The 11,043-nt window shown below is 41.4% G+C and overlaps 2 protein-coding genes across 2 annotated transcripts; one reads left to right on the top strand and one right to left on the bottom strand.

Annotated features, from left to right (window-relative positions):
- Positions 1-407: 407 nt before the first annotated feature.
- dctn5 (dynactin 5) lies at positions 408-4,627 on the top strand. The gene is made up of 6 exons (XM_056605451.1): positions 408-603; positions 893-961; positions 1,075-1,193; positions 1,340-1,451; positions 2,048-2,150; positions 2,264-4,627. Exons 1-6 carry the CDS (start codon positions 556-558, stop codon positions 2,359-2,361), a joined length of 549 nt encoding a protein of 182 aa, XP_056461426.1. The 5' UTR covers positions 408-555; the 3' UTR covers positions 2,362-4,627.
- hapstr1a (HUWE1 associated protein modifying stress responses a) lies at positions 3,461-10,023 on the bottom strand. The gene is made up of 5 exons (XM_056605314.1): positions 9,624-10,023; positions 8,608-8,688; positions 7,745-7,812; positions 7,382-7,592; positions 3,461-7,260 (listed from the first exon to the last, which is right to left on the bottom strand). The coding sequence occupies exons 1-5, from the start codon at positions 9,817-9,819 to the stop codon at positions 6,956-6,958; spliced, it is 861 nt and encodes a 286-aa protein (XP_056461289.1). The 5' UTR covers positions 9,820-10,023; the 3' UTR covers positions 3,461-6,955.
- Between the last annotated feature and the right edge of the window lie 1,020 nt (positions 10,024-11,043).

The following is an 11,043-nucleotide window of genomic DNA, read 5'->3' as shown; positions in this document are numbered from 1 at the left end:
TATATGATTCAAAACAAACATAAACTTGATTTCAATGCCTAGTATGAATCGATTTTTTAAATTGCATTTATAAGGCTACAACTAAACAAACCGCTTCTAGATCTATGTTTACATTCTTAATAGGATTATCTGTAGGCATACAAGTTTAAGCAGCTCTTTTTTTCTTTATTTTGTATGTTTCATTTTAATACTAAATAACTAAAACGTCTTTGAAAATGCGCTCATGGTAATTTACCCATATGAGAACAGTTAAAAACCAGAACATTTTCAGCTTTTAAAAATATCAAAAATTACATAGGCCTATGTCGATCATACATTATTAAAAACAAATTCTCTCAAAATCTATAAATGATCGCTGTGGAAAGAAAGAAAAAAAACTACAAACGGATAGAGTATTGGATTGTGTACCGGAACCAAAGAAGGGTCACACTCCTGTCGGAAGAAGGGAGCGGTTACTGCAACGCAATACTAGCTACATTTCAGAGTATAATACTGTTTGTTATTATTAGAAGATCGCCGATATCATAAGGTTTATCCCATTACAAATACATCGATATGGAATTATCTGAAATCCTGTATAACAAAGCAGAATATATTGAAACGGTAATGTTGTCGCCCAGCATCTTGCATTGCTATTTTTAAGGGTTAGTTAATCTTCAGCTTTATAAAGCTGACAGTATTCTACGTTGCTCAAATATATGTTTATTTGAGTTATTAGTGTTAGATGTGGCTATTTTCGTGTTAGATACATATGCAAATGTATATGTATATGTATATATACGTATATATTTTACCCTTTAGGTATTTGGTATGTTACTCATTCATGATATGCTTAATGCATGGTTATCCAACATGGTTGGTTGGTTCCTAATGGTTGTTGCTCTTTTTGCAGGCTTCAGGCAACAAAGTGAGCAGACAGTCTGTGCTATGTGGAAGCCAGAACATTGTACTCAATGGAAAAGTGAGGATGAACAAGAAAACATCTGAGCCAACAAATGGCTATGTAAGTGATACAAGACCTCATGTAAGCGACAGTGACTTTAACAAGATCTATCTGTGTCTTTCTCCTTTCAGACTATTGTAATGAACGACTGCATCATCAGAGGTGATTTGGCCAATGTTAGGGTGGGAAGACATTGTGTTGTCAAGAGCCGAAGCGTAATCAGACCACCTTTCAAAAAGTTCAGCAAAGGGTGAGTGACGCTATTCAGTGCTGGTTAAGGTGTACTGAAATACAGTAAGATGATGCATTTTAAGTGTCTCTCTCTCCTCTATCTCAACTAACACATTTTTTTCCTTTTTCCTCGTTCTACCTCACACCTCTTCTTTCCATGTGCAGAGTTGCTTTTTTCCCTCTGCATATAGGGGACCATGTGTTCATCGAGGAAGACTGTGTTGTCAATGCCGCTCAGATAGGCTCCTACGTTCACATTGGAAAGAACTGTGTCATAGTAAGTGTGGTTAATATATAAGTATATAGTTTTTCTAAAATAAATCCAGGTGTTTTTACCTTATTAGGTCTTTGCAAACCAAGTCCCAATTTCTTTAATTTTTTCACACATTGCCACCTTTATTATATACCAATACTTTATATCTCTCTCTCTCTCTATATATATATATATATATATATATATATATATATATATATATATATATATATATATATATATATAGGCTAATATATATTAATACACTAAAGGGGGACACACTTGCCTTATGAAGAAAGAAAAACCTCTGTTTAAATGGTCCCGTTGAGGAACACTAGGTTCCTTGTGTGGTTCAGTGAGAGGATAACCTGTAGCTAGCAGCAGGGTAGGCAAGTCCTGCTGAATGCAACATTTTCAGAGAACCAAGCAGATAAACAGACTTGCTTTGCCCAGAAGCTGCTCCAATAACGAATAGAAATGGGGCATGTGGATTGGGTGTGACATGTTGTGCTTTATTTATAGAATTTGTTTGCCAATAAAGATAATGATATTCTTAATGACCCAAAGATGGCTGCAATGCACCTCCGTGTATTCATATTGGTTTACTCTGGTGTCTGCAGGGCCGGCGTTGCGTGCTGAAGGACTGCTGTAAGATCCTCGACAACACGGTGCTGCCCCCTGAGACCGTGGTGCCGCCCTTCACCGTATTCTCCGGCTGCCCAGGTCTTCACACACGCACACGCCCACCAGAAGTACTTCTGTCTGATACGTCTGATTTTTGCCGTGCAAACACTGAACCCTCTTTCATTCCCACATCCATAACCCCACTGTTGCAGGGCTATTCTCTGGGGAGCTCCCCGAATGCACACAAGACCTGATGATAGACGTGACCAAAAGCTACTACCAGAAGTTCCTGCCCCTCAGCCAAATCTAATCACCACCATCACCACCCCCACCACCACCACCACCACCTCAAGAACCTAGGAACCTTGGAATAATCACACCATAGTCACATGCAAATGTAATAACTTTTCCCCGCTTCTTCTTCTGTTCGGTGCTCCCAGTTGCCCTGGGCAGCAGTGGTTTGCACAAAGTTCAACGTCAATGAACCGCTTTGTTAGGAGGAAAAGCGCGTTGAAAAGCAGCTGTCATCCTTGTTTTTTCCCCGCTTATTTTGGATGGATACTTGTACTTTTTAATCTTTCAAATGTATTGATTGCGTAAGGCTTGATTTTTTTCAAATGATACCTTTTCTGCTTTGTATAACTTTGTTTGACGTGTCATTATCCTTAGTGGAGCTTACAGGTGCCCACGGTGAATATATCTCCTAGTATTTGATTCAACCATCAGGATTTGCTAATTTGCTTGAAAACAAGTGATGTTATTTATTTTATGCTTACATTGGCCGTAACCTCTCTCAACCTGCTACGGATATAAATGTACATTGTATGTCTATTCATTTGATGGGGAGAAGTGGCAAGTAGAATAATAGTAGCACATAAGACATAAAGTTGACCGAGGACTGATGGGGCAAGGCTTGTATTAGGTTTAGCCCTTTTCTTAATTTATGGACCAACCGGTAAATGGGGCTGAATTGTTTGCAGTCATAGCTTAGTCCCAACTTGAACGTAGATTGAAACCATTTTCATTGTTGTCACATTAAAGGGCCCCTATTTTACCACAAGGTGTGAATGTGATTAGCCATTTAAATCGTACCACTTGGTACATTCCCCTGGGCAGGATAGTAGACGGATCTATCCAACATGAAACTGGGTGCACACTCCCATTTGTGATATCACAATGTCACAGGGCAGGTCCTTAAATTGACTGGAATGACTCACAGGAATGCAGTGGATATCGTTGAGAAACACTCTGGTTGTTCCTGTTGAACACTACTAATCTTTTATTTAATAGCGATTATTTAATATTGGCCATGTTTTCTTTCAAGTAATAACAATTGGTGTAAATTAGCCTAGGCAGTTTCAATTTTGTCTGTTTAATAACCACTTATTAAAAACCGCTCGACAAGTTTGTACATTTACAACAGACTCGTGGGATACGTAAATTTAGCGTTGTTTTTAAAGGCACAAATCTGAAACTGCTTTGGAAATAGATTAATGCTCTATTGCCATCTAGTGGCTTGCGTCCATAGCATAGACTGTAAAGGGCTATACTAATTGGATTTTTATCAAGATCGGAACTAGTTATGACATGATTATTTGACCACTCAATATTAAACAATGTTTTTAAGCAATATCAATTGTAAATATTTACAAAGATCCTAAAAGTCACTTCCAACAGCAGTGAACCTTGATAAATATTGTAGATTCGCCAGTCTGGATAAGGCCTACTCTGGAATTCAGTGTTTTATTGCAGTTGCTAAATAATCAGCAAGAAGCTTGAGATTTCCTAATTTTTTTTATTAAACATAGTACATCAAATTGCAATTCAATGGTTTAGTTTTATTTATTTCACAATGTGAACAACATATATCATACCAACACCTAAATGTTAAGTATATAGATTAGCAATATTTTTTAACAAATAAGTATCAAGAAAGCGCTGATAATAGTGTTGGCTCCAGAGAGTCGTGGCATGAGTGGGCCTCTTAGGGACAGATGTGATGAAGACCTCTGACTGGTTCGGGGAGGTGAAATGGGAAATAAAATCTGTTGCCCAGGTCATTAGTGGGCATGGGCAGGAAGGCAAGTGTTAATTGAACAGATGCTAAAACCCTATTAGGAAAAGCCTGTCGAGACCAAGTAGATAATCTGAACATACTTCAGGGGGTGTGAATCACAGCTGCTTCTTGTAAGTATGCCCCAAATTTCCCCACCCATTTACTATTTGAGAAAGGTCTACTTTGAACTATGTACCAAGAGCTTAATGGATGCAGCTGAACATCAGAGGTCATGCCATGGTGTTTTAACAGTCGATTAAACCCAAGTACAGCTAGATCAAATGCCCTGTTGGAATTGTCTTCTAAATTCAATCCTCCTTTTAGCATAGCATCATCTTAAGCAGCATGATTCTACACTTTGTAACACGCACACACAAATGATTTTCATGGCAAAGATTCTTAAAATTGCACCTCTGTCCTTCTCCATTACTGGCTGCTTGACACCATTAATGAGGCGTCTGTATCCTGTAACGATCCCATTTCAAGTTTACTTGTCTAGATCCCTTCACAGCATGTGCCAACATATTTTCAGTAACATGATCACTTCCCATGTTCCATTTAATACCAGATTTATTTGCTATTATGCAATAATGATAGATTTACAAAAAGCCTAAACATGCATTGAATATTTTGATCAACATGTAACCAGTTCAAGTTTGGCATACAATAAAATAACAATGTACCAGATATAAACTTTGAAGGGAATTAAACAAGTCTTCTTAAGTTGGGCGTTGTATGAGGCGTTAAAATGGCATTGCATTGACATTATATAAATATATAATAGCATTGCGTGATGAGAAGTTGCACTGCACACATGTGATTAGGGCATACTTTTTAATCTTGTGAATTCAGGTCTTCTGAGGTTTCGTTGGTTCCGTGACAACGCTTTGATTTCAGCACGCCATTCAGCTGTAAATCTTTGTTACGGCAAAACTTTCTTGGAAAATCCATCCTATGTACTCCACTTTATACCAAGACAAGTATCTTAGCATAACTTTTCCAATGCACTTTTCTCCTCTGCTCTCCTCACCTTAAAGCTTTGATAAATTAAGTGGATGGTTTGTTGGGTAAGCACTCGTGGGTGTCTGGGTTCTTTTGCATTGCTTATCAATTATCTCCCAATAAGGATTACTTGAGCCTGTGCTGAGTTGGGCAGTGGTTTCAACTAGGGCACCACCGGTTTCAAATGGTTCATTCTAAACCAACCACCACGCCAGGAACACGGCTAATGCATCGTATCGGCTGAGGAACCCTGCAACATACTTATAATGCAAGAGTTGAACTGTTTTGATGAGTTAGGCCGTGTTCACATCTAGAGGTTGTTTGAATCTGCCAGCGCTTGTTCTACATTATATTCCTATGGAGCAGAGCGTTTCTGGAAAAAGTCACGGACGCTTTTTTTTAAACGCCTCTCCCAGCGTAGAAAAAAAGTTAAACTTTCAGGAAGAAAGCGGCCGACGTCAGGCATCTGTTGGGCAACTGACCAATCACAAGCGGAACATGGACACAACGCTCAACTGTCAAAACAAGAAACGATGGCGGACAAATCACTCGGGAAAGTGCAGGTGGAGCGGTTAATAGTTTTAATTACAGAACATGTCGAGTTCTACGACATGTCTAATGGGCTCTAGCCTGGACACGTAGTAGGCGAGTAACGTCGGGTCTAGAATGGGGTCATTGCTAGGCGATAGAAAAAACGCTTTTAGGAAAAGAAACGCTGCCAGCTTTTATTTTTTTTTGGAAAAACGGTCGGCTCAACTTTTCCCTATTCCAAAAAACGCTAGATGTGAACACGGCCTTAGGGGTGAAAGATAAGTGCTAAGAATCTGATTATTGCAAATCTCCTTTTGAATATTCACACGTCACATAAACCAGCAGCTGCATTGTAATGTTGGGGGCGGGGTCACAAGGGCTGGGACTACAGAGGTTTCTTCGAACCCTTCAAATAAGAATTTAAAAAAAGGAAACCATTCACAAAAAGGTGAATTTAAACTGTCCATAACGGTGGCAACAAACAAAGTTAAACACTGGTAGTTGGAAAAAAAAATCTGGCAAAGCCAAATTCGTATGACTATTGAAGTATCTTGGCAGACAGTGGTAGATAAAATGTCAAAAGCCTGCACTTTGTAGCTGGAGGGCCGACTGTCGAGAAGACAAGTTTGCTGCTACCGGCTCACAGAGCATTCTTCTCTGCCAATCGGACCAATAGTGTCGACGTGCATGGTCGATTTTCAAGATTTGATGGTTGTGACTTGTAACGGACGACCAGAAGTTCCTGCCATTCAGCCATATAGAAAAGGAGATAAAACGGAACACGGATGAGATGGGACTGCCTACATGTTGTTCTGAGGTTTGAAGAACTACCGCGTCACAGAGTGAAACATCAGCCTTGGTGTCCTTGATGGGTGGAGTTTACATCCTTAAGAGGGTGGGGTTGGGGTTACTGATCAGGAGAAGGTGGAGTGGCTCTGGGCGTGGTGCAGTGAGGTCGTCCTGCCCACTCTACCTTTCTCGCCGATGGAGGCTACACACGTCCCTTTTACTTTCTCCGTTCCGATTGCTCCATTCAGTCGTGTTACTCTGGACATTCAGTGAGACTGTATGCATCTCGTTCAGCACCCTCTATTCTTAGTCCATTGAGAAACCCAGAGTGCGATCTCCACAGCAGGCTGTAGGGGAAGGGGGACGGGGAACCTCATTCAGCCTCACAACATAAAAGATACCGACACATCCCGTTGGCTTGTTCCAGCCCCAGATTCGCTAACAGCCCACCGAGTTTGTTTCCAGCTCATCCATGCCACACCAAAGCCGTGGCCCCTGCCCCATGCCCGCGGAGCGCCCCGTCCCCTTAGAGCATCCGGTTCCGTTTGTGGGTGGGTGAGTCTGTGATGACATCACTACACTGGGCGGAGTTCCGTTTCCTGGCGCCCACGCCTCCGCCGGCCGCCGCCGAGCCGGTCGAGTCCAGGTGCAGCGCCATCTCCTCGGCGATGAAAGTGTTCAGGTCCACGTCGTGGAGGCCGTTGCGCCGGCCCCCCCGACACACCGGGCCCGGCCCCGCCCCTCCGCCGGCCCCGCCGCCGCCGCTCCCGTGGGTGGGGGAGCCTGGGGGCCCGGAGCGCACGCTGATACTGGCCATGGCTCCGCTGAGGCCTGGAGGGGACGGGGGGGGTCGTTAGTGAACTGACTTCAGGTAGTTCTAGACTAGTGACGCAACAGGAGCCCTACGGCCCTGAAGGGTTTGGCAGTACCCCCGTGAGGGGCCTCCTCTTACCGTGCAGCGCGATGGCCTCCCTGAACGGCTGGAGGTCCGTCTCCACCGAGGAGCCCGTCTCGGGCGAGGGGCTGGCGCGGCCGGGGGCGAGCACGGCCAGCCGCGGGTTGGTCCGGCTGCTCCGGGGCGGAGGCGCCTTGCCACAGAGGAAGCTGATCAAGTCCTCCCGACGGATGGTTCTCCGGCGCTTCTTCACCCACGCCAAAACATCCTGTGAGCAGATCAAAGCTTCCATCAGCAGAGGTCTACCTGCACGCCTCACCGTGACCTGATCAACTGAACGAGGATCACATCTACCATCACAAACAGAATAATGGCATTGACAGAGGTCTGTCGACGGAGTAACGGGAAGAGGAGAACAACCTTGTTGCGGCGTTGGTGACCGAGCTGGATGCCCAGATCAAAGCTCCTCTGGTGGGACTCCACGCTTTCTGGTAAAAACAAAAACATGAAAAAGCTTAAAAAACACCCACAAATCGTGCATCTTTACATATTCATATTCTGATAAGACTGATCACCGCTCCTTTGAGTGTGGATTTCCTGCACCAATCAGAGCATCTTGCCTGTCGTTCACAGGTGCTTGACTATCGCTTTTGAATTGGAGAAACTTAAGAAGGGAGAGAGAGGTGTCGTTCTTCTGCATAGTTTCTTAAAAAACTATATTATTTTGGTGTTAATGGTTAGAAAAGGCCTAGCCATCCATTAGCTATTAGTGACTTAAATTAGCAAAGAGAAAATCTGTTTCAAGGTGCTTGCCTCTGCCTCTTTATGACCCCATTTCGATGTTAGAAACCCCTAGGGTCATTCTGACCAATCAGGGCATCCTTTCCTTGATTGCTTCTGAGAATTAATTTTGCTTGTCAATCACAGGTGCTTCTAAGGCAACACTTCTCAATGGCAGAGAAAGTACAAAAAGGAAGGAGCAGAGGGCACGGACTTTCATTTGGTTTAGTTACAAAACCTGGCTCTCTCTCATAACTCTCAAATCGTACCTACAGCACCATGATGCATAATTGACAAGCCATTTTATACATGCAGATAAAAATAGTATGGTTTCATCTTGTTGATCCACAAAACGAAAACATGATTATATACAATTCTGTCATTAGTAGTCGGCTGAATATACAGTGTGACTAGTTTGCCGGGGCAGTTTTCACTGTGTAGACAAAACAGCTAAAATAGAATGTTTGACTCGATATTCAGAACAAAAAGTTAAAAACCGTTACCTTTGTAGAGGTTTGTTACTGCTGTAGCAGCATTCTGAAATGGCACCCACAACGAAAGACCTTGTTGGTGACATACTCTATCTGTGGGGAACGGGAAGTAAATCATTAAGTCTGAGAGAGGACGGATTAAAAATACTTTTTTCCTGTAGACATTTTGCCAATACTATAAAAGGTAAAACTGACACAATCAAAACGAAGTTTGTTCGACGAGAGGCTAGGTTTAATGTACTTTGTTTTGCAACATTTGAATACACATACTGTGTGCTGGATGGGATTGCGGGTTGCTTGAGAAGTTCACCACAATCAATGAATATTGCCCTTACAAGTATTGCCTTCAGTTTAGCTGGAATGGCTGCCCTGGTAGAATGAAATGCAGACTGTTTATCTTGGTCTGTCCACAAGAGACAGGCAATTTCCTCGCCATTTTGTTCGATTCTAACCCTTGCTGTACGTTGCAGAGAATGTACCAAGTATCGTCAAACCTTTCAGTTTCGAGTCATCAACATACTCCAACGCCTGTCTTCAGTTAATTTGGCAAGATTATGCATATAGCCAAGTACAACGACATCCAATAGAAAATAAGACGAAACGAAATGTACCAGTGCAAGCTGTCAGTAAGCAATGTCGCGTAGCAATGATTGTTGTTACCATCGCCATTTTGTAATTTTGCCGGATACTTACAGCGTTGGTAAACAGTGTTTTATATTGTTGTACTACACAATAGTGCTTAAAGTTCTAATAGCAACGTGGTTAAACGTTAGCCGCTGTTGGGGAACTGTTTCGTGTAAGCAATACAGCAATACGAGGTTAAGGAGGTGGACAGCGCCAAATATTGCTAACGCAAGCTAAAATTAGCTTTGACAAAGTCAGCTGCTACACATCACAGGCTAGCTGGTTAGCCTAGTTGACTTTCTATTGCAAGTGGACGTCAATTGTAGTGTGTGGCTAGCTTGCTAGCGCTGCTGAAACTAGCTAAAAGCTAGCTATGGTAGTAAACACAAAAAAAGGACTAGAACCTTTGTATAATTGTGCAACAGCAGTAGCAGAGTTTTGAAAGAGATGCCACAGCTTCTCTTGGTCGTTATCGGCCTCTTCTTCGTTTGGCTCCCTTTGCTCCGCCTCGGCCAAACACTGCCGCTCCCATTTTGAGAACCAATGCTCGGGTCCGTGTTCCTGAATCTCCGAGTCTCCGTCTTCCTTCTTCTCCTCCATTTACCACCCCAAACCTTATAGAAATGTATTATTTAATGTTGAAAAATAAAAATAGGACTACGGATTATGTACATTTATGTCCTTAAATTCATTCCGGTTATTAATGTTTTCACTGCTTATATCAACAATCATCAGACTCTCCTATTGTCAGCAAAGAGCCTCAACTATTTTTTACTTGCAGACACTGGGGTATATATACGGCTGACGAACACGCTATGGTTTAAAGCCCACCCCTTCACGGGTGATTGGCTGGAGTTGCGATGTACGGGGCGGGCCTGGAAATCCAGTTCCAGATTTGATTGGGCCATTTCGGCGCCCGTCACGAAATGACACAAAAGATCCTCTCCAGAAAACACGAAAGCTTATATTCTAAAGACTGCATGTTCGTGACAAATTACAGTTTTCGACTGTTTTCGACATATCACATATGCTTATAATTAATCTCATATAATTAATGCTCATAATGATTACCAATAATCGAACATAATCAACACATTTCCAATAAGCTAATGACCCAAAGACAAGTATAAACCGCTATTTGATTCTTGATTATCCTTTAAATCTGCTGTATCATCATATAAAAAAATATGATACGTATCACATCTGTAAATAAATCACTTAAAAATAATTCACTTTTCGCCGATAGATGGCGACATTTTAACATAAACGTAAGATGGGTTAGTTGTTCCAAAGCTTGGGATTTACCATACGCGCTGTGGTTTTACCGTTACATTTTTATTTTCTGAACATTGCACAATTTTACTTTGCTTAACAAATAATATATCTAAATACAACAAATGGAAAACCTTATTGATGCGTTTCCAACTGACCAATTATTATTATTATTATTAATATTATTATTATTATCTGACCAGTCCTATTGTAGTTTTTATTCGTTCGCATTCTAAAGGCATTCCCATTACCTCGAAAGATTATCCTTAAATAAGTTAAATCGATCATTCAACCATTTCTTTATAATATGCTTTGGAATAAATATAGCATATAATATAGGAATAAAGTGGTTTTGTTTAAGATATTATTTTATAACTTCTCAGTAAAGTTCTCAGGATATATGAATTTATACTATAGATGTCTTTAAGTAATTTAGAAGTGCATTTGCCATGTTATTATATACCGTAGCAAGAAGGTCCAATTTAAAATACTTAATTTGCTCTTATTCATATTTTTCTATTCGAATTATTGAAAGCAATTTATTCATAGTAG

This window comes from Gadus chalcogrammus, chromosome 2 (genome assembly GCF_026213295.1).
Source record: "Gadus chalcogrammus isolate NIFS_2021 chromosome 2, NIFS_Gcha_1.0, whole genome shotgun sequence".
In the NCBI taxonomy this organism is placed as follows: Eukaryota; Metazoa; Chordata; class Actinopteri; order Gadiformes; family Gadidae; genus Gadus; species Gadus chalcogrammus.
Note: the sequence above shows the minus strand (reverse complement) of the source record. Positions and strands in the feature narration are given on the sequence as shown.

Coding starts and splice junctions, on each gene's coding strand:
- dctn5 (XM_056605451.1), top strand. CDS start 556: ATGGAATTATCTGAAATCCTGTATAACAAAGCAGAATATATTGAAACG. Junction 962..1,074: donor ACATTGTACTCAATGGAAAA/GTGAGGATGAAC, acceptor TTCTCCTTTCAG/ACTATTGTAATGAACGACTG. Junction 2,151..2,263: donor CGTATTCTCCGGCTGCCCAG/GTCTTCACACAC, acceptor CCACTGTTGCAG/GGCTATTCTCTGGGGAGCTC.
- hapstr1a (XM_056605314.1), bottom strand. CDS start 9,819: ATGGAGGAGAAGAAGGAAGACGGAGACTCGGAGATTCAGGAACACGGA. Junction 7,593..7,744: donor GTCACCAACGCCGCAACAAG/GTTGTTCTCCTC, acceptor ATCTGCTCACAG/GATGTTTTGGCGTGGGTGAA. Junction 7,261..7,381: donor GGAGGCCATCGCGCTGCACG/GTAAGAGGAGGC, acceptor CGTCCCCTCCAG/GCCTCAGCGGAGCCATGGCC.